This window comes from Nelumbo nucifera, chromosome 7, assembly GCF_055504915.1.
Source record: "Nelumbo nucifera cultivar China Antique chromosome 7, China Antique-T2T, whole genome shotgun sequence".
Classification (NCBI taxonomy): Eukaryota; Viridiplantae; Streptophyta; class Magnoliopsida; order Proteales; family Nelumbonaceae; genus Nelumbo; species Nelumbo nucifera.
Window position 1 is genome coordinate 49,882,715 of NC_142655.1, and position 26,885 is coordinate 49,909,599.

Here is a 26,885-nt window from a genome sequence, read left to right on the forward strand (position 1 = left end):
TGTGTAAGGGCCATACCATATTTCCTTTATGGGTTGCTATTAGTATTTTTCTTCTGTTCGTGGATGATTGTTCTCGATACTCTTGGATATATTAGATGAAATCTCGTGATTATGTACCGTCTTTAGTTCGACAGTTCCATCAGGTGGTGTTGATGTAGTTTGGGGCATGAGTGAAAGTGTTTAAATAAGATAATGCCAGGTAATACTTTGAAAAAAGAACTTGGCATCATACCTATTGGAGCATAAAGTAGTCCTTCAGAGCAGTTGTATATACACTCCACAATAGAATGGTATAGTAGAAATGAAGAATAAACATATTGTGGAAGTAACAAGAAACATGATGTTGAGTTCTATAGTTCTAGTTCTTTTTTGGGGTGATGCAGTTCTTATAGTAGTTTTCTTGATTAACCGTTGTCTTCTCGTGTTCTTGGATGTCACTCCGTTCAACATTCTTTTTCTTGAGAGGGAGATGTTTCATATTCCTTTAAGGGTTTTTGGATGTGTATGCTTTGTCCATGTTCTTGGTCCTCATCACTTAAAACTAGACCCTAAGGCGAAGAAGTGTGTCTTCCTTGGGTATGTAGGAAATCAGAAGGGGTATTGTTGTTATGATCCAGTCTTCGAAAGTCGGTATGTTACTATGGGTGTCACTTTTTTTGAGTCCACACCTTTTTTCTCGGGGGGTTTCTCTCAAGGAGAGTAGTCCAGTGTTTGACCCACCTACTCCACCCACTTTGCCACCTCCATTGCGTCCTGTCTCTCAGTGTTTTACACGATAGTGCCTACAACAGTACAAGGAGGTTGATTCCACAGTAGAGGAACCCACTTTACTCCTTATCGGCTTATCGAAGATTCCATGTTCAACTGACATAGACCTAGGTATGCCTCTTGTTTTCTCTGATGGTTTAGTTCCTATTGACACTACTATCCTTGCTCCTAACACCATTGTAGATGACGTAGATCTCCCTATTGCACTCCGAAAAGGGAAGGTGAAGTGTACTGTTCATTGCATCTCACACTATCTTTTCTATAGTGGATTATCCCCTTCATATCGGGCCTTCCTTTTCTCCCTCGACTCTGTGTCTATACCGAGGAGTATTAGTGAGGTCTCTCCAAACCTGAGTGGAAGACAGTTATGCAGGAGGAAATGAAAGCATTGATTAAAAATCAGACATGGGGGATTGTGGATTTACCTGATGGCAAGGAGACAGTTGGATGTAGATGGATTTATACAGTGACATACAAGGCTGATGGGAGTACAGAAAGGTACAAGGCGAGGCTGGTTGCAAAAGGGTACACTTAGACTTACGACATAGATTACTTGGAGACTTTTGCACCAATGGCAAAGATGAGCTCAATCCGGATTCTTCTATCACCAGTAGCCACATACTCTTGGCCACTCTTCCAACTAGATGTGAAGAATGTTTTTCTTAGTAGGGACTTGCAAGAGGAGGTGTACATGGACCTTCTAGCTGGCTTTTATAATGATGTGGATAAAGAAAAGGTATGTAGATTGAAGAAGTCTCTATATGGTTTGAAGCAATCACCTAGAGCTTGGTTTGACAGGTTTAAAAGTGCATTGGTTGTATTGGATATATTCAAACTCAATTTGATCATACTCTTTTTGTGAAGAGGAGGGGGTCACTGGTGTCAGTTTTGATAGTATATGTGGTTGACATTGTAGTAACAAGAAATGATTTGAGTGAGATTGATACATTGAAGAAGAACCTGCACAAAGAGTTTGAGATTAAGGATCTTAGGGAGTTGAAGTACTTTTTGGGCATTGAGGTGGCAAGGTTTAAGCATGGAATCTTCATCTCACAGAGGAAGTATGTTATGGATCTACTACAGGAGACAGGAAAACTTGGGGTAAGGGCAACTGATACACCTATTGATCAGAACCACATGATAAATGCTTCAAAAGGTGAACTGGTGGAGGATGTTGGAAGATATCAAAGACTAGTGTGCCAGTTGCTATACTTATGTATGACACGACCAGACATCTCTTATGCAGTGAGTGTAGTGAGTCAATACATGCATGCCCTGCGAGTTCAGCATTGAGAGGCTATTGACAGGATACTTTCCTATTTGAAGGGATACCCAGGTAGAGGCATATCGTTTGTTGACCATATACAGTTGAAGTTAGAGGCTTACACAGATGTTGATTGGGCAGGGTGTCTAGATGACATGAGATCTATATTAGAAGTTTGCACTCTTGTTGGGGGTAATCTAATTTCATGGAAGAGTAAGAAAAAAATAGTTGTGACAAGGTCAAGAGCAGAAGCCGAATACAGAACCATGGCACATGGTGTTTTAGATCTCTTCTGGGTCCGTTCCTTGTTAGGGGAGATTGGAGTTGAGGCCCAAGAACCTATGATGCTATACTGTGACAATCAAGTAGCAATTAACATTGCTCACAACTCAGTTCAGCATGATAGGGCGAAGCATATAGACGTGGATATACACTTTATAAGGGAAAGGATGACATTTGTTGATGTTCTTACAAAAGGTGTTGCAAGAAACAAGCTGGAGCATGATCTACGCAAGTTGGGAATGTGTGACATCTATTTCCAACTTGAGGTGAGTGTTGAGTTTTGGGCTGATATCACTTGTTTTTATTTACATAGCATAGTTAGGGAGTTTTTGGGCCCAATGCCCATTACTTTTTGTTTTAAGTTAAGAGTGTTTATTTAGTTCTTTTTTTTTTTGATCAATAACACTTTCATTAATTCATCAATAGAAGATTTACAAAAGGAAGACAAACATGCTTATCTTCCAAGAGCAACAAAGAACCTTAAGAAAAGGAAAAAAGAAAGAGAAAAGAAAGAAAACACACTAAAGTTACAGCTTGGCCCAAAAAAATGAATCCCTTTCTGCCCCTTGTTTAGCTAAATCGTCAGCTAGGGAATTAGCCGATCTTTTAACCCAACGTATCTTAACTTCCATCTCCCGCACCAGCCACTTGAATTTCCTCCTCTCATTATTGTACCTCCATAAGCCATTGTTATCTTTAAGCAGCCACCCTATCACCACCTCTGAATCCCCTTCAATTAAGAGTTTCCTGATGTTCAACTCCTTAGCTTTTTGGACTCCTTCCATAACTGCAATGATCTCAGCTCTAAGGGAGTCACCCACTCCAATTGGGCCTGAGAACATGGCAGAAATGACCCCATTTCCATCCCTAAAAACACCCCCAATCCCCGATTGTCCCGGATTTCCCCTGCTACACCCATCAAAGTTTAGTTTCACGAATCCACTAGGTGGAGGGGTCCAAGCCACACTCATTACTGACTTAGTTTGTGTGCAACTTGCAATTTTACCCCACTTCCTCAACATGTCATCCATAGTGTAATCTGTGAAAAGCTCCAAAGATTTCAGCCACTGTACCGCCCTAATATGAATGATAGCCCTCAGATTTGCTACTCCTCTCTGAGCTTCTGAGAATATCCTAGAGTTTCTTTCTTCTCAAAGTGTCCAACATACTGTAGCCCTTAGTCCTCTCCACATTGTCCTTCCCCTTTTTATCCGCCACCTGAAAAAAGAAGGGGAAAAGAGGCCTTGCAAGTCTGATGGGGGGTTCCAGCAACAACCAAATAGGGACAAAGCCCATTCCCAAATTGACCTCGCAAAATGGCAAGACACCAGTAGGTGAAGACCAGTCTCCCCATCTGCTTTACAGAGAACACACCACTGAGGTGACAAACAAGTATTGGGTCTCTTCTTTTGGAGTAAATCACCAGTGTTGATTCTTTCCAGATAGGCTTTCCAACAAAAACTACCAACCCTAGGAGGTATTGCTCTGCACCAAACCTCATCAACAGGAAAAGGAGGGAAGGTAGGACTGGTGGACTGACTTAAGACTTTGAAGAAAGAAGCACAAGTAAAAATGCCATTAGGAGAAGGTGTCCAAATTCTAGAGTCTGCCCTAGTGGGGTCTAAGACAACGTTATCAAGAGTTGCAATAAGGCTCAAAATAGTGTCAAAGTCTGAGTCCCTCAAATCCCTTCTTAGACCCAAGTTCCACCCAATCCCAGAAATGGAAGAGGACGGGGTGGTAAAAGACGAGATTGGCTCATTTTTCAAATAAGAAAGAGCAAACAAAGAAGGAAACTGATCTTTTAGAGGGGCACTTCCCACCCAGGTTTGTTCCCAAAATTTTATGGAGTTACCGGAATTCAAATCATACCTGATATTAGGGGAGAAAACTGGAAGTAGGTCATGAATGGCTTTCCAAGGAGAATTGCTTGTGGTCCTAGCTCTGATTCCAGCGTCCCATCCATTATGCTCCAGCCCATGAATACTTGCCACTATTCTAGCCCAAAGCTTCTCCTTCTCCACTGGGGATCTCCACAACCACTTTCCCAACAGAGTCATATTCCTTCTCCTAATATTCCCAAGCCCCAAGCCACCACATGTCTTACTCTTACAAACTATCTCCCAGCTCACTCTATGATCCCTCTTTTCCTTTCCCGGTTCCCACAGGAAATCTCTCATTAACTTTTCCAATCTATAAGCAACCTTCACTGGGATTTTAAACACCGACAGGAAAAAGATAGGTAAATTAGCAAGCGTGGCCTTAATAAGAGTAATTCTCCCACCAAGAGAGAGGTAGTTCTTTTTCCATGACACCCGTCTTTTTTCGAACCTTTCCACCACCGGGTTCCAAAAGCTCTCTCTCATGGGATTATCCCCTAAAGGCAACCCTAAGTAGTTCAAAGGCCAACCCGAGACTTCACACCCCAATACTTCAGCACTCTCCCTGATCTCTCCCTCCTCCAAATTCACCCCCACAACACAACTTTTCCCAAGGTTAACTTTCAAGTTGGATATTTGCTCAAACAGTTGTATCACCGACTTTAAATTCCTAATAAAGCTCACATTACCGCCTTCACAAAACAAAATCATGTCGTCAGCAAACTGTAAGTGAGTAAGAGGGGTTTCCGCCCTCCCAACTCTCCAGCCTCTAATTAGCCCCTTAGAATTTGCTTTGTAAATCAATTTCCCCAAAACCTCCACAATTAGAATGAACAAGAAAGGAGAAAGGGGGTCTCCTTGTCTTATACCCCTACTGGCTGGAAAGAAGTCTACCACTGTCCCATTCACTAGCACTGAGTAATGACAATTCCGGACACAACCCATGATCCACTTACACCATCTAGCCCCGAACCCGAGTTTAGTCAAAACTTTCCTCAAAAATTCCCAGTCCACCAAGTCATAAGCCTTTTCCAAGTCCAACTTACAAACCACTCCCTTCTTCTTATCCCTCTTAAAGTTCTCCACACTCTCATTAGCAATTAAAATCTGATCAGTGATTTGTCTTCCATTCACAAAAGCTCCTTGGTAGTGTGCAACAATATCTGGCAAAACCTTCTTCAGCCTTAAAGACAACACTTTTGCAATGATCTTATACAAGCTATTAACCAAGCTAATTGGCCTAAAATCCTTTGGGTGGGAAGCATCTTTCTTTTTTGGAATTAAGGCTATAAATGTGGAATTCACACCCGGATTGACAATTCCTCTCTTGTAAAACTCGTCAAATACCTGCAAAAGATCATCTTTCAAAATGTCCCAACATTCCTAATAAAAACCCATAGTGAACCCATCTGGCCCCGAGGCTTTTGTTCTATCCATAGAAAAAACAGCCTCCTTGATCTCTTCTAAACTAAAGCTTCTCTCCAACCTTCTCCTGTTCTCCACCCCTACATCTGGCCAGTCCAAACCTTCTACCCACACCCTTCTACACACAGGCCTTCTTAGGATAGATTTGAAGTGCTCCACACAAGCCCCGGCAATCTCCTCTTGATGCACTAGCTCAACTCCATCTACTACCAATTTGGAGATCAGGTTCTTCCTTCTCCTACCTTCTGCTAGAGAGTGGAAAAACCTAGTGTTTCTGTCCCCCTCTTGCACCCATTTACATCGAGATTTTTGCCTCCAACTAATTTCCTCCTTGTGCAGGCAATCCTCTAACTGTCTTCTTAAATCTCTCTTGAGCTCAATGTCTTCTTCTCCAATTTCTCCCCTTTCTTCTTTAAAGTCAAGGCTTTCAATCTTATCCAGCAGATCTCCCTTTCTTTTTTCTATCCTACCAAACTCCACCAAATTCCACTCCTTGATTTTTGCTTTCAAAAATTGAAGTTTCTTATGGAATTTCATCCCCTCCCATTCCACCAAAGGGTTATACTCAAACCACCACTCCCTCACTTTGTTGTTAAACCTTGGGTGGAGTAACCACATATTTTCAAATCTAAAGGGAGTAGGACCTCCACGCTTTCTTTCCTCCTTACATAACACTATGGGCCAATGATCGGAGGTCACCCTTGGAAGAGCTCTAGAAGCCAAGGTTCCCCAATGGGCTTCCCAATCCAGAGAGAACATGAATCTATCCAATTTAGAACAAATGGGTCTAGATTGGAGATTTGACCAAGTAAATGTCTTATGAGCTAGGGGGATCTCTTTAAGCTCAAAGTCATCCACAAAGCTGTTAAACTTTCTCATACTTTTTGTCACTCTCTGGTTAACTTTATTGGATTCCTCCGAGAATCTAATCACATTGAAGTCCCCACCCGTGCACCAGGGCCCAACCCACAACCCTCTAACATCCGCCAATTCCTCCCACAACTCCTTTCTCTTTCTTGTAGTCATTCGGTCCGTAAACATTTGTGAGAACCCACGTAAAATCACCCTCAAGCTGCTTAAACTTCACGGAAACCGAGAACTTTCCGATCAACTCCTCCAGGCCTTCAACCACATCCCTCTTCCACATTGTTACAATCCCCCCAGATGCACCCCAAGAGGGAGCAGCCACCCAACTGACCCCCCTGGCTTTCTAAACACTCCGTGCCCAAATGTTATTAAACTCCATTCTCTTAAACTCTTGCAACAGCACAATGTCTGGGTCAAACCGTTTTATTACCTCTTTTATTGTCGCTCTCTTCCTTGCACTCCCAATTCCCCTCACATTCCAACTGAGGATCTTCATTCCACTTCTTATTTAAACCCCTTGCCACCTTCCACTACTTTCCCCCTTTCCTCCTATCTCCTTTTACCCCGAGATTGTTGTCTCCTACATCTCTCTTCAATCTCTCTACTTCACTCAATCTTCTCTTCTTTATTCTGATCTCCTTCTTCCTCTTCTGTAAACTTTCTTTCAACACATTCAAATCTTCCAACCTACAACCCAACTTCTCTATAAATTCAGCTAGCAAGTCTTCTCTCACCGAGTCCTCCACCCCTACCCTTCCTACAGAAACCCCTCCATCTCTGCCCATCTGCTCGTTCTTCCTCTCCCCTGGTCCCACCTTTGTTCTTTCCTCTCCATCCAACCTCCCTTTCCTATTACTTCCCTCCTTCCCTGTTCCTTTCCATCCATCTCTACCCTCAAACCTTTCCCTCCTCTCCACTAGCCCCTCCCCTCTTCCTTCCTCACCTTCCCTCCAACTCAATCTTCCTTCCTCATCTTACAAGTAGCCAACTTACTAAAGGCATACTTGTCTTTGTACTCTGTTTTTATTTGAGTATATAAGTTAATAAAAGGGAAGGCCAAAACCTAATTTTGTCTTCTTCCACTCTCTTCAATCTCTTTCCTCTTTCTTTCTCTACATAAACCTTCTCTACTCTTTCTTTTCTTCTTTCTTTCACAGTTTTTATATCAAAACAAATGTTCTGAACTTTTCTACTTTCCATATTGACCCACTATACAACTTTTGTCAAATTCACCTTTAGATTGGAGATAAGCTCAAAAAGTTGGATTGTCAACTTAAGGTTTCTGACCCAAGTTCTATTTTCTTCTTCACAGAATAATAAAGTGTCATTGGCAAATTGTAAATGTGTAATTGGGAATCTCATTGTCCAAATTTCCAACCCCTCACTAAGCCTTGTGAATCTGCCCTAGAAATTAACTTTCCAAGAAATTCAGCAATAAGGGTAAAAAAGAAGGGAGACATAGGGTCTCCTTGCCTAATTCGGTTGGAAACAAATCTACCACTGTTCCATTCACCAACAGGGAGTAATGATAGGTCCTTAAAACACCCTCGTATCCACTTGCGCCATCTCTCTCCAAAATAAAAAATTCTTAAGATTTCCAATAGGAATGGCCAATCCACCATATCATAAGCTTTCTCAAAATCCAATTTACAGACAAATCCTTTCTTTCCTTCTCTTCTATAATCCTCCACACATTCATTCGCAATTAGAATTTGATCAGTTATTTTTCTACCCTGAACAAAAACACCCTGATTTGGAGAGATAATATCGGGAAGGGCAGCCTTAATCCTCAAAGGCAAACCTTAGCTATAATTTTGTAAAGACTGTTCACCAAGCTTATGGGTCTAAAATCACGAGGATGAGTAGCATCACTTTTCTTAGGTATTAGGGCAATGAAGGTGGAATTTAGTCTGGGATTGATTACTCCCCTTTCAAAGAATTCATCAAACACTTCCACTACCTCTTCTTTTAGAATATCCCAACAATCCTGATAGAAAGGCATTCGTAAACCCATCCGGTCTAGGGGCTTTACATATGTTCATAGTGAATACTGCCTCTCTAATTTCCTCCATCTCAAACTTTCTCTCCATCCATCTCTTAGTTTCCTTTGGAATCCTAGGCGACTCAAGCCCCTCAAGCCACACTCTTTCATTTAAGGGTTTTCTATAAATTGATCTAAAATGTTCTTTAAAAGCTCTAGCTATTTCATTTTGGTGTGTCAAAGGTACCCCATTCACCTCTAACTTGGAAGTGAAATTCCTCCTTTTTCTTTCTATTGCCATCACATGGAAAAATTTAGTGTTCCTATCACCCTCCTTGATCCATTGATGCCTTGATTTCTGCCTCCAACTTATCTCCCACCCTTTAGTTGTTTCCTCAGTGACCATCTCATTTCCTTATCTCCTTCCTCAAAATTGTTCCCCTCCTCTTTCTTATCTAACTCTTCAGTTTGGTTGATCAAAGACTACTTCCTCTCCTCAATTCTCCCAAACTCAAAAATATTCCATTCCTTAATCTTGGATTTTAAGTCTTGTAGCTTCCTATGAAATCTTATACCTTTCCATTCTACCCTTGGGTTGTTCTCCCCCCACCAATCTCTAATCTTTTGAATAAAACCCGGATGACATGGCCACATGTCTTCAAAGCAAAAGGGGGCAGGCCCTCGACCACCAAGATCCTCCTTAGAGATAGAGATAGGCCAATGGTCCGAAGTTAGTCTAGGCAATGCTCTAGATACTAGACCACCCCAGTGCTCTTCCGAGTCCACTGTAAAAAGAAATCTGTCTAATCTAGAGCAAATTGGACTAGCTTGGAGGTTGGACCAGGTAAAATTATTATGTAGAAGGGGTAAATCCTTGACATTAAAGGTATTTATGAAATGATTAAATTTTCTCATGCTTGTGGTGATTGATACCTTGTCTCCTGTTATTTGTTTCTTCAATGAACCTGATTACATTGAAATCTCCACCAATGCACCAGAGCCCCTCCCACAAACCTCGTATGTCACTCAATCCATCCCACATTTCATTCCTTTCTCTATACCTGTTCGAGTCATATGGATTTGTTAGTATCCACTCAAAACCTTCCTCCGCTTGTTGGAACTTTATAGATATCATAAATTTACCTACAAGTTCTTCACTTCCATCAATCTCCTCTTTCCATAAAGTTACCATTGCCCTCTAAAGACTCCCAAGATGGCACCATTGTCCAATTTACTCCCCTAGCTTTCCACACACTTCTTACCCATCTTCTATCAAATTGGCAACTTGGTTTCCTGAAGGATGACTATGTCAGGATTCTCCTTTCTTGCCACTTCCTTAATATGAAGAATCCATGCCATTTTGTTAAAACCAATGGCATTAGGTGTCATATTGTCTCTTAGGTGGTTGCCTTTTGAACTAGGCAATTACCATTGTTGATGCAAAGAATGGGCTGAGGACAACTCTGTAGCTTCTCTTCCAGGATGAGCTGGCAGATGGAAGAGTCTGAGGGCTGCTGAGGCTGAGGACCAATGGAGTCCAAGGAGTGCTAAGGCCGAGGACCAACGGAGTTCGAGGGGTGCTGAGGCCGAGGACTGGTGGAGTTCGAGGGGTGCTGAGGCTGAGGACCAATGGAGTCCGTTCTGTAGGGAAGGGAACATTAGAGACCCTAGGCTGATGCCCGAGGCTGGGACTCCGACGGTCAAGTTAGTAGGAGTGTGGCAAAGAGGGCGGACGAGGCTTGAGTTGAGTAGCTCAGACGAGGTCGCCAAAAAGTTGGAGAGCTTGGAGTAGCAGGTTTCCAGCCCAGATTTCAGATGCTTACCTTGAGGGGGGTTAGCTCCTATTTATACTTGAGACCGCCTGGAGGTAGACGGATGCGGATGGTCTGGATGTGATCTGGCCCTGGGAGCGCGACACTCTGAGGTCGCCACGTGTGGTCGTGCCATTGGTCCCGCATTGCGCACCGCCCTCAGCCGCGTGTCTGTGTGCTACTGGCCTGCCTAAAGCGTCTGCATCAACCATATTTGTATAATTTGAGATGTCTAAGTAAGGCAACCACTCCAAAGTGCCTTATTGCCTAGATGTCACCTTAACAAGTTTGTTTTACAATGTATATAAAGATGTGTGGTTATGATTAATGCATGCATACATAATTTAACTACATGTATATACAATTATATGTTTCCATTAAAAAGTTGTAGGTTATAAATTGTAGGAAAATCATGTTTAGGTATTTCTTTAGGAAAACACTGTTACCAATATCTAATTTCAGTATGCTCAATCTGATTAGTCAAATTCAAATACAACTTGCATCTTGGTCATCTTTTTCTCACCAAATCATGCAAGTTCTTTAGTGATTTTTCATCTTAATTATCAAAAAAGAAAGAAATTCAAATTTATTTCTCATTTTCCTCTAAAAATATATGGGCTTCACTTTATTCCTTTTAGTGTTCTTAATACTTGCCTTTCTATTTTCTTTCTTTGGTCCCACCATCCCAGGCCTATGATTTCACCCAATTGATCAGTTCATTTTACTTCAAGAAATATTCCAACCTTACAAGAATCCAACAGATTGAGTGGAACAATCGGTAAGCATATATCACTGCTATTTTCAATTAGTTTCTTCTAGTGTTCATCCTATTTCTTATTTCTGTTTTAATTGTTCATGCAGGGGTATCTCTACTATTCATGCCATATTTATTACAGCTATGTCATTATACCTAGTGTTCTTCTCTGATCTCTTTTCTGACCATTACTTTTCTGGCCTTGTTACATTCCGAAGTTCGCCATTGTCTACTTTTGCATTGGGGGTAAGGACTTTTTTTAGATAGAATTCTGGCCTGATTTTAATGTATCTGATAATATTGCACTTTTCTATTTGCGTGTTTTTCTAAGCAAATAAATGCAATTTGACATGCTGAGTGTCTCCAAACAACTTGTCAGTGTAATCCAAACCTGTAATAAGAAATTAGGAACCAAATACCTTTATAACTTGTCACCTTTATAGCATCTTTGAAGGTGGTGCCAGAAAGGGATTTATGGCATTGTTTAGAAATAAATGAAGCATGGTTGGATGTCCTGCATGTTTTTCTAACTTTGTTGAACTTTTTTCTTTTGGGGTATGATATGATGAACATGTATGCATTCTTAAAGGAGCAGGACAGGGGTGAGAATTGAAGTTCATGTATGCATGTAAATGTATTTACTTCTAATTGATATTCGTCCTAAGAGAACTTACAAGGTTCTTGTAATATGTTCTTAGCTTTTTTTTGGTCGAAGTAATATGTTCTTATCTGATATAAGTTAAAAGTTACATTCCTTTTCAATATTGCTTATTACCATTTCTAAATGCTTATTTTTGTGTTGTATTATGTCATTATGTGTTAGGTGATCTTTAGTAACTGCTAAAATATACACTGAAAGCATATTGCAGAAAAGATTCCAAACTTGAAAGCAGAATCCAGGGATGTTGGTGGTGAAAGATAAAACTTTAGGTGTAAAATAATCATGCCAATACATAGGCTTCATCATTCAGCAAACAAATATGTAGCAGGGTTATAGAACTGCTGAATGGGTCATTTTTAAACGTGGAACCTTTTCACCATTCTGCTTTCAGCACTGATTTTGTTTTTATTTTTTTGACCATGTTCTATTTTGTATTGGCCTTGTCATTTTATATCATGCAAGAACTCCAGCATTTATTACAACAGTGACTTTTTGGCAGATTTCTGTTGGTTACTTCATTGCAGACCTTGGAATGATACTTTGGCTATATCCTTCCCTTGGTGGAACAGAATATGTAAGTTCATGTTAACTGAAGGGTAGCTTGTTGACTTTAAGATATCTTTTCCCTTTCACATCAGATGGTGACAAGGTAAAAATGGAACAAAGAAAGTAAATAATTGAAGTTTTCCAAGTACCAAATGCTTGACATTGAAATTGTGCATGACCTGCAAAGTGATAGCATTCGTGTTTTCAGGTTGTCCATCATCTTCTATCTGTAGTTGCAGTAGCATACTCTATGTTGTCCGGGGAGGGGCAGCTTTACACTTACATGGTTCTCATTTCCGAGATGACAACTCCTGGAATCAATTTGAGATGGTAATTTGGATGAATACATGCAAGATTCCTGAGTTTTCATGTTTCTCATCTTATAAATTCTGATGTTTTTTCAAATATATAAAGGGAATGGTTTGCTAATTGGGTCATCTAGCGTGCTTCCCTAAATGAACTTGGAATCTTCCATGTGGCAACTAGGTTTAGAGTTCAGGAGGAATTTATCCATTACTCGTCCCACCTTTGTTCATGAAAAAGATTTGGCCCTAAAATACCTTGTAATGTATTCAATTCAAAGTAGATTCTATTTTATGACAACTTTTTATATTCAAAGCCTACAGGTTTCTTACCCAGGTTGTTTAGTGAACTCTCCTAGGCTAAATTACCTATGATTCTTCCATGTGACAATTATATAGTTCAAAAGGAGTCCCTGTATCTCTGCTCCTCTCCTTACTTCATTAGGAGACCTCCCATAGTAAAAGATTTAAGGAATGGATAATCATTACTGATAGGGAAAACTCAACAAGGGTGATATGGACTGGGTTTCAAGATGTGATCAATCCAATGGATCCCCTATTTGATAATAGATGGTTTAGATTGGCTATAAGATCCCTGACTTGGTAGAAATAAGTGGGGTTGTTTAGGGAAGTTTCTAGTTGATCCAATTAGGGATTCCATAGAAAAAATAGACATGCAACACATCTCTGAGTAGGCTTTAGTTTTACTGATTTGGGTGTGTGGATTTGTGAAGGTATCTGGATACTGCTGGACTGAAGAAGTCCAATATTTATCTCATTAATGGGGTTGCAATGTTTTTTGTGTGGTTGGTAAGTTAAATATTGTAGTTTATCTTATAAAATTTACATAAGCGAAGGGATACAGTACATAGATGAGATATGCCCTGCACTTTTTGCTCCTTCTAGATGCTTTCTGAGACGAATCAGTGGCATGCAGGTTGCACGGATATTTCTCTTCATCTACCTATTCTACCATGTTTACTTGCACTATGATCAGGTACCTAACATCCACAAATTCTCTCTCTCTCTAAATAACAAACTAAAAGTCTAGGAGCCTGTCCGGTACTAGAACTAAGATGACTTATCAAGCTTCGCTTTATGAAGGGATTTCATAGAATTTAATAGATTACATATGAAAGCATATGTAATGTAGTACATTTCAAACTGCCTAATTCTTTTTCTTATATTAGGTAATTTTTTATGGTAGACATGCTCGGTCTGTTAAGAGAACTTTGAAGACGTCAAAAGCTAATTTTAAATTAATTGCATGTGGCAAGACTTTTTTGCCATTGCAAGACAAATATGAAAGCATCAGTTTTTGTCACTAAGCCAATCTGGTTACATGCATCTTGTTGATTTCTTAAATGACAGGTCAAACAGTTGCATACACATGGCCGTATATTGGTCATTGTGGTGCCCTCTGTGCTAGCTATCATGAACTTGATGTGGTTTGTGAAGATCATCAGAGGAATGAAGAGGACATTAGCAAAGAGGCAGTAAAGGATATATACATACACTTGCATATTCTTACCATGTATCTACTCTGGGTGTATTGATCTGTGCATTCGCCTCTTTCTGCTTACTGTGTAAATGTTTAGAGGGAGAAAAAGAAACAGAAAGGGAAAAAAAAGCAAGCTGACTGAAGCTTCTTATCCAATGGGAATCCAAATGTTGTAAATTGATTGAATCCCATAGAACTTTCTATTCACAAATATCTATGATGTTGAAACTGATAGGATCAACTGCTTTGTTGGTTGGCATGTTCATTTTGTTTTCTTGTGTACACCAAATCTATTAGGGAGGAAAATGCAAATGAAAATTTCTGTAAGTTCAATTCATGGTTGTCCCTGTCCAATCAAATTTTAGATCTTTGGCATTGTTGCTCTATTGCCTGTGAGGTAGTTCTTAGTGTCTCTTGCCTTGAAGTTTAAAATGGAATAGTCACCATAAAGGGTATTATGGTATAGCAGTTTTTAATCTTAAACTGCTTTACAAAACAACTTTTGGGAGTTGAAGAGGAGATTGATCATGCATGAACTTCGTCGTATTAGTTTTTAAAATGACAAGCATGTTCTCAAGGTTCAAAATATCACGCCGATGCGCCGGTAGGGGTGTATCGGGCGATATCGATACTTTTTAATTTTTTTTTTCAAAATTGGTTCAGGACTGGTTTAAGGCTCCTCCACCTCCTGAACTGGCGATGCACCCTTTGTAGGGGCGTATCGAGGAGCAAGGTTCAAAATTTCGTCACATATCGGCCCGTATCGTTCTAGCAAGTTTTTGGCATCGCCACCTCCTGAACTGGCGATGCACCCTGTGTCGTGCCCATATCGTTGAGTACCAGTGCGCTTTGGCACTATATTGGCCGATGCGCTATCGATACGGTAACGTATCGGTCGATACAATACGATTTTACTGTGGCAGAAATGCAAATAAAACTCCTTTCGAAAGAGGGCTTCTAAACCCATTTTAGAAGCCGTCTTTCTTTCCCAAACCCTTCAAAAAGTTTTTTAACCTTTTTAAAGACTCAAATCTTGTAAAAGTTTGCCAAAACATCTATAAATTTGTAAGATTCAACAAGTTTTTCAAAGTTGTGAAAAAAGGAGTGAAATTAAATGTTTTTTCAAATTTCTTTTACATTTTCAGCCAATGTAGAAAAGATAAGGGGGAAAGAAGGTGGTTTGCCCCCTACCCCTTCGACAAGACCCCCCTTTTAGCAACTATTATGCATTTTTTATTTTTCTTAGTATAAAAGTTTTTTATTAAAGATAAAGAAAAAAAAAATGAAATCCTCCCTTCCTCTTTCCTCCTTTTGAGGAAGCTTATGCATTTTGAACTATGCCTCACGCCTCTAGGTAGTGGAATGCCTTTGTGTTTTAAAACATTGATATTTATTTATTTATTTTTAATTTTTAGAATGAAATATGCAAAATAATTATTTCATCTATTATGTCCATAAATCCATTCATTTTTTTTACATATTTACTTTTCTAAATTTTAATTTAATTTTTAGAATAAAACATGCAAAATAATTATTTGAATAAAAATAAATGATTATTTAATTTTTAGAAGATTAGAATAAAACATGCAAAATAATTACTTGATCTATTATGTCCATAATTAGATAGTATGTTTCTATTCCCAACTTCCCATTTATTGATTATAATATGTTTTTTTCATAAAACTCACCAAAATGTGTTATTTTTATGCATAAATAGCTCATTTATGTCTTATATTTATGATTTATTAGAGTATTTATAGCATTTCCATGTGTTTCCATGTGTATCCAAGGCATATCCCGATATGGACCGAACCTTGCATGTCCTCAAAGGGGTCCTTAATGAAATCTTGTTTTCGTATCACTGTTCAGAATTCATGCTTGGTTGCTTTTAATTCTCCTTGTAAAAAAGACATGTATGTAATGTGATTTGAACCTTCGCCAATCACTTGTGTAAAGAACAATCACTATAACCATTATACCATGACCAATTTATTTATTTTAAAGGAATTAGTTTTTTTATGTTAAGTATATAAACTAAGTTGTTATAAGATTAATGGGTTGGGTGGGTTGGATTGGATCAATGCGGGTTTGGGTTGAACTTGACTCATTTAACTTTATCTAACTGGGTCATTAATGGGTTGACGGGCTAGATGGATTGGGTTGAAGTTCAACCCAAACCAAACCCAATCCAACCCGCCCAATTGCCACCACTAAATATAGTGATAACTCAAGAACATTTTACATTCAATGTGCAAGAAGAAAGGGAAAACCTCATATTTTGTCTTAAAGCTATATCTTTCGAAGGCATATGATAGAGTAGAATGGCCATTCCACAATAGGTACTACTTGAAACCTCGAGTGGCTGTACTTGTAAATGGTGTTTGGGCAAACCTTTCACTCCTACATATGGACTCTGGCCAGATTATCCTCTCTCTCCTTATCTGGCCAGATTATATCGAAGTGTTGTCCATCTCTTTATGTCACAGTAGGATGCCAATGTTCTTCATGGGTTCCCTTTTGGCCCTTACAGGTGTTAAGATTAGTCATCTATTTGTTTGTTGATGACCTATTGTTATGCAAGTGGAATTGCAGTTGCAGTTGTTTCTGGAAGATGTTGTATGGCTGAGATTTCTTATCTGTAGGAGCAATTGCAGTTGTTTTGTAAGTGGTCTGTGGTCGGGCCAGCAAATCAATTATAGCAAATCATCCATTCGCTAGTAAGAAAATCTACAGGCTAGTGTGCCATCGTAATTCCACCTATTTGAGTGCTCAACTTAATTATGAATAAAAGGGAAGTGTACTTCGGTGGTCCTATGTTCTTTCACCGCTTTAAAATTAAGAGTTGGAAGGTGCAACAGAAACTAGTTACTTGAAGGCTAAAACACTGTTAAGATTAGTGTATCACATGTACACACAATTACTTCCACAATCTTTTTTTTTTAGGGAAAATTCTTGATTAGTATCCTTTATTTTGGGTTTAGTGTCAGTTAGATTCCTAAATTTTAAAACCGGACAATTCAGTATCTGAATTTTCAAAACGTATCAATTTAATACTTATCGTTAACCAATTGTTAAGTGGCATTTGAAAAAACACAAATGCCCTTTAAATGTTGTCTAATTTTCTTTATCAACTATTCAAATCTTGACAAAAAATGAACAGTCTCAAATCTTTGCCTCTTTAACTGAGATGTGACCTCAATTTTCTTGAATAGAAGAGGCAAGGATTTGAAACTGTTCATTTTTTATCAATGTTTTGATGGTTGATTAAGAAAATTAGATGGCACTCAAAAGGCATTTGTGTCTTTTCAAATACAACTTAACAGTTAGTTTACATATGATTAACTGTAGGTACTAAATTGTCATACTTTAAAAATTGGGAGACCAAAAGTGGTACTAGGCAAAGTACAAGGTATTAATCGGGTTCAGTCCAAGTAGGTCTAAGCCGCTCAAGTCCAAATAGGACCAGACCGAAATCATCTATTTGGGTCCATGTTTGAATTGAAAGGATTTGGTGTGGTTGAACCTTTCATGCTCAAACTAGACTGGACAACCTAAACCAAATCAAGTTGAATTGATCATGTTTGGGCTGCTTTATGTTAGCTACTTGGATCCGAGTTAAGTTGGGTCAAAAACAGGAATGAAATAGATCATTTGTCATTGTTTGAGTAACCTTGGGTCAGGCATAGTTGGGGCACCTAGATCCGAATTAGACCATGTTGGTCCGAACTAAATCGAGTTAAACAGATGCAAGTTGATTCAAATTGGGGCAGTTGAACTATTTAATCTCGAATTGGGCCCGATTGACCCAAATCGAGTTGGTCTAGACTAGACTACCTAGTTGTGTTTGGGTTTATTCGGGTTGGGTATAGTTGGGCCATTCAAGACTGAATTAAGTCCGACCAGATTGGACCGTTGGACCAGTTGGTTCGGTTTGGATTGATTTTGGCCAAATATGGGTGAACCATAGTGATCCAAACCAAATTAAGACATATTAACCCATTTGACCAAGTTTGGGTGCATGTCCATATGGGTGAATTGTGTTGAATAAAACAAAAAAAATTTTAGTCCATAATTATTTTCAATAATTAATTAAAAATTAATGCACTAATTATGAATTGTTTGACTTGAATAAAAAATATAAAGAAAAAATGGGTAGGCAATTCACACTTGCATTATTAGCGGTTAACCCAATGGATACCCACAACACAACCCATCCCAACCTATTTAGATTGACCCAATGGATGACTCAACCCATTTGCAACCCATTAAGTAAATGGGAAGGTTGGACATGTTAGATAATGGGTGGGTTCATCAACAGCAATGGCAGCTCCCACTTGTAATTGCTATTTCCAAGATTCAAAAAAAAAAAAACCCTAGTTCTATGGAAGCCATTTTCGGTTCATTTCTTTATAAAGAAAAGTCATTCTATTAGTTTATTTTATGAATAATATAAATAATTTGATCATTTTCAATTTAATTTATTAAAACAATCAACATATGGATTAAATTCAAATCCATATAAATAGGTGTGGACACGAACCAAGATTTTCATGCGATGTTCAAGCTCAACTCAGTTCGGTCTAAACTGAGCTTTGAACCAAGTTCATAGACTCGTTTACACTCGGTTCATGAAGCACATGAGCCCAATCGAGTTTAATTATATTATATAATATTTATAATTTTATATGTATAGTTTTTATTTTTTATATGAAACTTGGCTCACTATCGAGCTTGAGCCAATCTGAGTTTAAGCATATATAAGATTTTTAGTTGAACCAAATTTAAGCTCATGTTTCTAGATCGAGTCGAGGTTAAGTTCAAATTCAACTCATATTTTTCTATCGAACCGAGCTCGAATAGCCAATATTCAACTTGACTCGGCTTAAATCCACCCCTACATATAAAATCCACCAATAAGATTGAATCAGAGTCCAAAAATTAACCAATTAAATTTGGATATAGGTATTATCCCATTCTATCTGATCTCTTTGTAGCCTCTACAATATTGCCATTCATCGGTGCTACTTTGTTAGCCATTTTCAGTTTCGATGACTCTTCCTGAATCCTAATGTCTTTAGTTGATTTATGGAAATACTACTCGTGCAACGGAGAAGAGAACATTTCCTCTTTATCAAAATGAAGATTCCCTTTTGTGATGGGAGATGGGCTTGACTGTACATAATGAGCATGGAACTCCCTTACATGATCAGGCCACTATAGAAGATAAGGCCTGAGAAAACACAATACTTTATCTTAGCTTTCATGGGCTCTCCAAGTCAGAACCATAAGAACTAAAAACACCACATCTGGTTCTAAGTCCAACCCATGGAGAACTATAGGGCTGCAATCAAATCGAGCTCTAATCAAATAGTTCGGGCTTGAGCTCGATTAGGCTCAGTTTGAGTTTGGTTCTAGCTTATTGAGTCCAAATCTTAAGGTAAACTCAATTAATTATTCAAACTTGAGTATTTACTAATAAAAAGTTCAACTCAAAAACTTGCCTAGTTCGATTAACATATACATACATACATACATGCATGCATGCATGCATAATATAAAAATATATATTTTATAATATATATTCAAGGCTTAAAATTTCACAACATATCGACCGATACATATCGTTTCGGGAGAGATTTAATACACGGAACATTCAAAGTTCGATAGTTTCATATTTTTTCATTTGTATCAAACCGATACAGGTCCATATCATTTGATTTTAACTTCCATCTCTTTCTACTTTTTAAATTTAAATTATATCTTCTCTCTCATTTATAATATCGCTTTTAATTAAGCCTTTAGATTTGAGATGTCATTAAATGCTAATATTATTTAACTAAATGCTCATTAGAGTTACTTTTTAATTAAGACATTTAAGAAGTCATTAAATGCTAATCAAGTCAAATAACTTGTTAATAGCCCTAATCATTTATTTACAACAAAATAATTAACCACTATGTCAATCTTAAGTGCTTGTTTTAATAGCATGTATTTTTATTCTTAAGAATTTTTTCTTATTTGGTGGATGTTTCTCAATAAATGCTAAAATTTGATTATTAAATTTTATATAACAATAAGATTAATACAAATTATATTTATTTATTAAAAATTAAGGTATATATTAACTTATATACATAATAAATATTATATAAATCTATATATAATAGACTATAGACATACATTTTAGTTCTTCTATTATTTTCAACGGTTATTAATTATGTCCTGATACTTTTTATAATTCACTAAAGTATGATTTTATGTTTAAATAAATTAGTTATAATCACATAAAACTCATTTTTATTATTGTTAATATATTTTTCTAAGGCATCGGGCTTGGGCGGGTCTAACCCGAGCCCAAACTGGCCCAACCCAAAATTTTACACGGGTTGGGCTTGGATTTTTGGTCCTCAGGCTAGGCTTGGGCCCAAGAAATTGGGCTATTTATTTTTGGGCTGGGCCTGGGCCTAGCCCTTAGGTAGCCCGAACCCGGCCTAAGGTTGACCCAACTATACACATGTGCATATGTATGTATATATATATATATATACACATATATATATATCTGTGTGTGTGTATGTGTAATTTTAGAGTGGATTCATTGACCAACTTGAGTCCGGATCGGGCCTGAACCCATCCTGAGTGCATCAAATTATAGTGCAGGCTGGTCTTGGGTCGGAAAAATCATGCTTGACCTCGGGCTCGGTGCAGGCTTGGGCCTTAAGCCAAAATTTTAGGGTCAAGTCCAGGTTGACCATAAACACAATCCAACCTGCCCAACTTGCATCTGGATCCATGCATATCTTGATTTTTTGTTTGTATCTATGCATTTTCAAAGCATATCTTAATACGTCTCTTAAAATTACCTTTCCGGTACACCTTAATTCCTGATACTTTGAGCTTTGTATATATTATGAAGAAATATTCTTATGTAAAATATATTTTTATGTTCTATGAGTATATTATATATTCATTTTTGAGCTTTCAAGCCGAACTTAAGCTCATCAAATATTTAATTGAATTGAGCTCTAACCAAGAAATAGAACTCTGGTCGAACTTAAACTCGAAATTGAGATTAATAGTATTTTAGCCCAACAGAGCCAAGAGATACAAAAGTTTGGCTCGGATCGATTCGATTGCACCACTAGAGAACGACTGATGCCATTAAATGACCTGTTATTAATTCCCTGCAATTCAACCCCATAAACAAGTATGCTCTTCTCTTTGGCTTAGCTTAGCTCCTGTACCAGAGTACTTGGATTGGTTACTGAATGTAAAGTTGGAAATCTGAGCTAGTCTATGGATCGATTTTGAATTGGACCCATTCAAACCAAACTCAATTTGGACGGATTGGACAGTCCAATAAGACATTGAATTGGACCAATCCAGACTTAATGGTCCAAAGTATTTATGGATTGGATTGGACCTGGTCCATCCGTGATGATTTTATATTGGATTGGGTTGGATTGAACCAATATCTCATCCATTGATAGAAGATAAGAATATAGGTATCAATGGGCTAGGTTTGAGTTAGAATTAATCTAAATTAAAACAAATTTGAACAGATTGAATGGTCTAAAAATTGACTTGAACCTGTAGGTAAAAAATGGTACAAAATATTCATTGAATTGAATTGGTCCTGATCCAATTATAATAAACTCACATTGGACTGGATCAGATTGGACCAAATCGAATCCAATTGACACCCTAGTCTTCACTGCTCATCATTGTATGTTTTTTAATGCTCATCAGTGCTTAGCGCCTACCCCTAGTCTCCAATTGACACTCCTACCCAGCTTCCATCACCCTACCTGCATGCTGAAAGAAGAGACTGCCGTGAAATTAGTATGTATTGCCACAAGTGCTTCTATAGTCATAAAAGTAAAACCAAGGTTCAACATATTAGTGTGTGTATCATACGATATATATCGGTTTCTGACCCCACCAAAACACTAAATATTAGGGTTTAAGAAAGAAAGGTCGTAGGCCAAATTTAATTTGTTAATACCGGCCTCAAGCAATTTTAAAGCATGAGTTAATATTATGGCTTTCAAAACCGGACCAGACCGGATGGTCGGACTGGAAAAATCGAGAACTGGATATTTGTAAAAAAATGTTTATTTGGTCAGTAAACTGTTGATCCAGGTGGTTGAACCATTCAAACCGTTCAATGATTTTTACTGTTTTTTTAATTTTTTTTATTTTTTGTAAAAACGGACTGACCATTTGATTTGAACGATTGGACCGTTCGACCCAGGAACTGAACCTCTGACCAGTTCGTTCTCTGGGTCAGTTTTAAAAGCCTTAGTTAATATCACCTCTTTAAATCACGCAACACGTAATTTTTGGCCAAGTTGGTTTGCCCACCCTATTGATAGTTTGGACTTTGAACCAAATGCATATAACATGCATGCCTGCCAAATGCCCAAGTTGTTCTCCTTCCTTGCAAGTTGGTGAGAAAGTAAAATTACATGTGAAACTGTGGAGCGAGACGAGAGTCAAGTGCTCTGTAGGGAATCTTGGCTATCTCTTATCATCAAATAAATTACTACATTGGAGATTAAGGTGAAGGTGAAGGATAGAGATATCTAGCACTAGCAGCCTTAATTAATACCTCCTTGAGATTGAGATCAGATGGCCTTGGAGGGAAATGAGACAGTTGTTGATGATGATGAATACATGTCCGATCCTCCCCAAGTTTCCTCAACTGATGTTGGTGGCATTCAAGAACGCATAACTCATAACCCATTGTTGAGGTTTTAGATAAATTGTGTAGTATATAGTGGTAGTTGTTGATTATTTATCATTTAGATTGGAAGTGGGAATCACAATACTCTTGTTGGGTTCTTTTTGAACAGGTATTTTAGTTGTTTTATGTATTAGCCGCCCTATAAAGGCATATTAGTCTTTATATTCTTTATTATTTTAGACTATAAATAATAGTAAAGCGGGCAGCTAGCATTGTTGCTCTCTTTTCTCTTCATTTTCTCCTTTCTTCTCTTCTTCTATAAGAAATATTCTTTTCTTTTATAGATTTTTTATTTCAGCACTTTTCTACTCCCATTAAATCCCTAACATGCATGATTCTTTGCATGCAGTAATCAGAACTTTATTCTCACACACAAATCCAACCTTACGTCAACCGACCAGCTTCACTGCTTGCATGGAACTGGGAGTTGGCTCATATATAAACGAGGATAGAATTTCGTTTCACATGGAATTGGCACAAGTCTGATGGTTGGTAAATGGCAATACAAGCATCGATTCAATGCTCATACTATCTTTTGCAAGGCAGGTTGTTCACTAATTTTGTTTAGTTGCCTTCTTTTCCTTTTTCATTTATACTATTCCTTCTGTCAAATCAGATGGTTAGAAATTAGCATCCATCTAGTTAGATACTTGGACTAAGAATGTATGGCTATGCTATCACTCTCCAGGATGTCAATCCAATCCACCTTTTTTACCAGTTTGTCAAGATTAGTGCAGATCACTCGCATTGTTGTAAATGGTGTTTAATTCATTCAGGATTAAGAAGCAGCCAAAGCAATGCCATATTTTAATTAATGACCTTATAGAATTATCCGCTTCTCCTTTCATGTAGTGACAACTCTCTAAACACTTTCTGAGGAAACTCCTCTGTCATCCTCTGGATACAACAGTACAACAGTGCAAAGCTAATTCAGTTGGCAATGTAAGGCAATCATGAGGGGAATGGCATTACTTGAAGGTGGCAATGTATTTGATGATAATCGGGATTCACACTTACTAGATACTAGGAAAATAATAAAGGAAAATTCAAGAGATTCTAAAACTAAGGCTATGTTTGGATAGACTTCTGTTAGACAGTATATGCCCTTAGCTCTAATCAAATTGATGTACATTTTGACATTTATTGTAAATGAATAGAGTACATAATTGATTCATGTTATCTATAGTGTGTTTTTGTGTAGTACCCTTAAATTGAGCACTTATGAGACTCATGTTAGTTTAGAATCTTCATAGCCCTTGGATAGACCTGGGGAGGTTTATCCTGTCAAGGTTGACACTAGTGTGTTGCCAAGTCAGTTGGAGTGGCTTGTCTCAGCTACTAGGGTGAGACCCGAAGCACATGTAGTGTGGGTTTGTTTGAAACTCTGAAACCATTTTCTAGTTATGCCCTGGACCTTGGAGACAGATGGGCAAAACTGAAAAGTTACACCTAACTCATAGACTCGATTATAGTACTGCACTAGGTGTTGAGTTGGGTTGTCTTTGATATGCCAATCAGTGAGATCCTTAGCGGGGGTCAAAACTTGGGAATGTTGGGGTAGTCTGAGAATTCACTTCAGTGGGTGTTCATAGTGATAGAATCAGCCCCTTTGTCGGACAAAGTGAATGATCGGGGAATATACTCTTTCTGATGGAAACCTAAACTGCCAGCAATTGATTTCAAACTTGTTGAGATTTGTTTTGCAAAATATATTTATATAGAGACATACATATATATCATGGTTTCACAAAATGTTTGCAAAATGTTTTAATTCCTGGAATCTATGTAAGCAGAGAGTGCAACACTATACCTTGCAGCCGATGGAGATGTCCTCTCTTGTCGAGTAGTGTTTGATCGTTATGGGCTGAAAGTTTAAGTGTAAGACCATTTAGGGCTTTTACCTGATGGGCTAATATCACTTAACTCCATAGTCCTTGGGCCTTCATAAGGTGGCTAGACCTAGGAACCATTTAGTGTAAATGTTGGGCCTTCTAAGAGCCCATACTAATAGACTTAGGGGTTTATTATCTTCAGCAGTGAATTCGGCCAGTCCTTGTAACAAAGGCTAGGTTGAACCCATATAGTTTTTGTGGAGATCAATGTTAGGGTCCCATGCCATACAAAGAGAGACAAGCTAGCAAAAAAATTAAAAGGGAAGTGAGCCTGATAACTTAATGTGCCTAAAGCCCAATTTGAACTGGGTTAATGAGATTAATTAGAAGTGGGCGGATTTGAGTTTAGATTTGCTTCTGGATCAACAAGACGATAAGATATGTCATATCCACTTAAGAGTTCAGATCCAAATAAAGATTTGGATCAAAGAACCCTTTCCTAAGAGGATTTGGAAGCTGATCCAAAGATGTTATAAATAGAGGGCAAAATCCTTTGTTAAACACTTTGACTGATCAAGAATTGTTCTTGATTCTGATTCTTGCTTGAAGAATAAGATTTGAAGTTGTTCTCACATCCCCTGCGTGATCCTTGTTGAAGGATTGCAATTCTCGCTGAAGAATTGTTTTGCCGATCCTACCTCATTTTAAGCTGTGTTATCTTTAGTGGATGTGGGATTTGGTGACCTCTTTGTGCGTGAATACCAATATTGGGAGCTATTTGCATGGATTCCGTATCAGGTAAAGCCCTCCCTTAATCTTGGTTTCAGATCTGGTTCGGTTTGTTTCAAGAACGAACATTGAAAAGTAGTTTTTCTAAATCAGGGAATAGGATTCCCAGAAGGGAGAAAGAAATTTTTGAAATTTCGCTTAGCCACCCTACATGGTTCGACCATCCATATGATAGATCTTCTTTTCCTTCAGTGGTATCAGAGGCAAGTTCAAGTCTTGAATCAAATTCAGACCAGATCTAAACTTGCGCAAATGAGCAGAAACTGTTTTACCTGATTTGTGCAAACTTGTAGTTTTCTAAGAATTCGGTTCTCAGATTTTTGGGTGTATGACCTGAAAAATATTTCTTTGTTATTCTGTTATAACTATGGAATAGTTCTGTGGTTGTTTCTTGAATTTTGGGTTGTAAGTGTGATGGAGATCGAAATCTTTTTGGTGCCATGATTTGTGCACCCTGCATTCTTTATTCTATTATTTTGGTTTGTAATATATATTTTTTTTATTTTCTAGACAAAATGTATAGGATTTGGTCTAATGTAATTAATAGAAAATTTGGTTTTCTATTATTTTTTACATTGGAAGAAATGCTGGTTCGCGCAACGAAGAAGAAATTTCGCAGATACATGATTTGTAATCTGTGATTTACAGAAATTGTTTTTGCTATCTACGATTAATCTTTTTGCATGTTTTTAGGTTATCCAAGATCATCACACTTACAGCCCTCTGATTTTATTTTCTTGGTGATCTTGATTATCTTTTTCTGCTGTAATTAATTTTAAATCACTTTCTTGAATTGGACACCAAACCCAAAGCCGAAGTTGACCTAGTTTGGTCCAAACTGGTTGGACCAAACCCATGGTTCGATGGGGTTAGTTCTTTGGTCCAAATTTGGTTATGTGCCAAGGGTTTGATGGCCCATTACAAGATGTAATTCGGCCCACCCTTGTAAAACCATGTCTTGATAAGTTAAATCAAAATCAGTTACACCTATATGGGCCGAACTGCCTTTTGTAGTTTAGCCTATATACTTTGATAATATTATGTGATAATATTATGGGCTTTAATGGGCTGATGATGTGTTAACTTTAATTAATTAGGGTTTTATAGTTTATGTGATTGATTTGATCAATTTTCATGCATGTGGATGTATGTGATGTGTACGTAGATAGCCACAATTTTCATGGATGGGCCAAGTGCTTCGTACATGGGCCATAAGCACTTGGCCCATGTTTATTCATTTGTGGCTATCTACACACACCATGGCTGAATGCACATCATTTTCATGGTGTCCTAAAGATTATTGGATGATCTTCCTTCTCAATGGTCCCTAGATTAGCTTTCTCCCCAAGAGGAACCGTGCAGAACCCTAGCCGTTTTGGGCCATTTGAATTTGGCTTTAAGAAAGTTAGTGGGAGCCACTTTGGTTTGACCTAAATCAGATCTAGGGACGTAACAACTTGTTCCCTCTAGATATAT

General features: G+C 38.1%; 1 protein-coding gene across 10 annotated transcripts in view; it reads left to right on the plus strand.

Moving 5' to 3' along the window:
* LOC104608114 (uncharacterized) overlaps positions 1-14,375 on the plus strand; it is a 36,124-nt gene extending 21,749 nt beyond the window's left edge. For 9 of the 10 annotated variants that reach the window (XM_010274007.3, XM_088891412.1, XM_010274004.2 and 6 more), the window contains 7 exons: positions 10,968-11,056; positions 11,140-11,278; positions 12,193-12,267; positions 12,448-12,569; positions 13,276-13,351; positions 13,479-13,538; positions 13,913-14,375. In XM_010274007.3, the coding sequence (XP_010272309.1) occupies positions 10,968-11,056; positions 11,140-11,278; positions 12,193-12,267; positions 12,448-12,569; positions 13,276-13,351; positions 13,479-13,538; positions 13,913-14,041 (690 nt within the window). In that variant the 3' untranslated portion in view covers positions 14,042-14,375. The remainder of the gene's footprint in view (positions 1-10,967; positions 11,057-11,139; positions 11,279-12,192; positions 12,268-12,447; positions 12,570-13,275; positions 13,352-13,478; positions 13,539-13,912) is intronic. The other variant, XM_088891413.1, reaches the window with a different exon arrangement.
* The last annotated feature ends 12,510 nt before the right edge of the window (positions 14,376-26,885 follow it).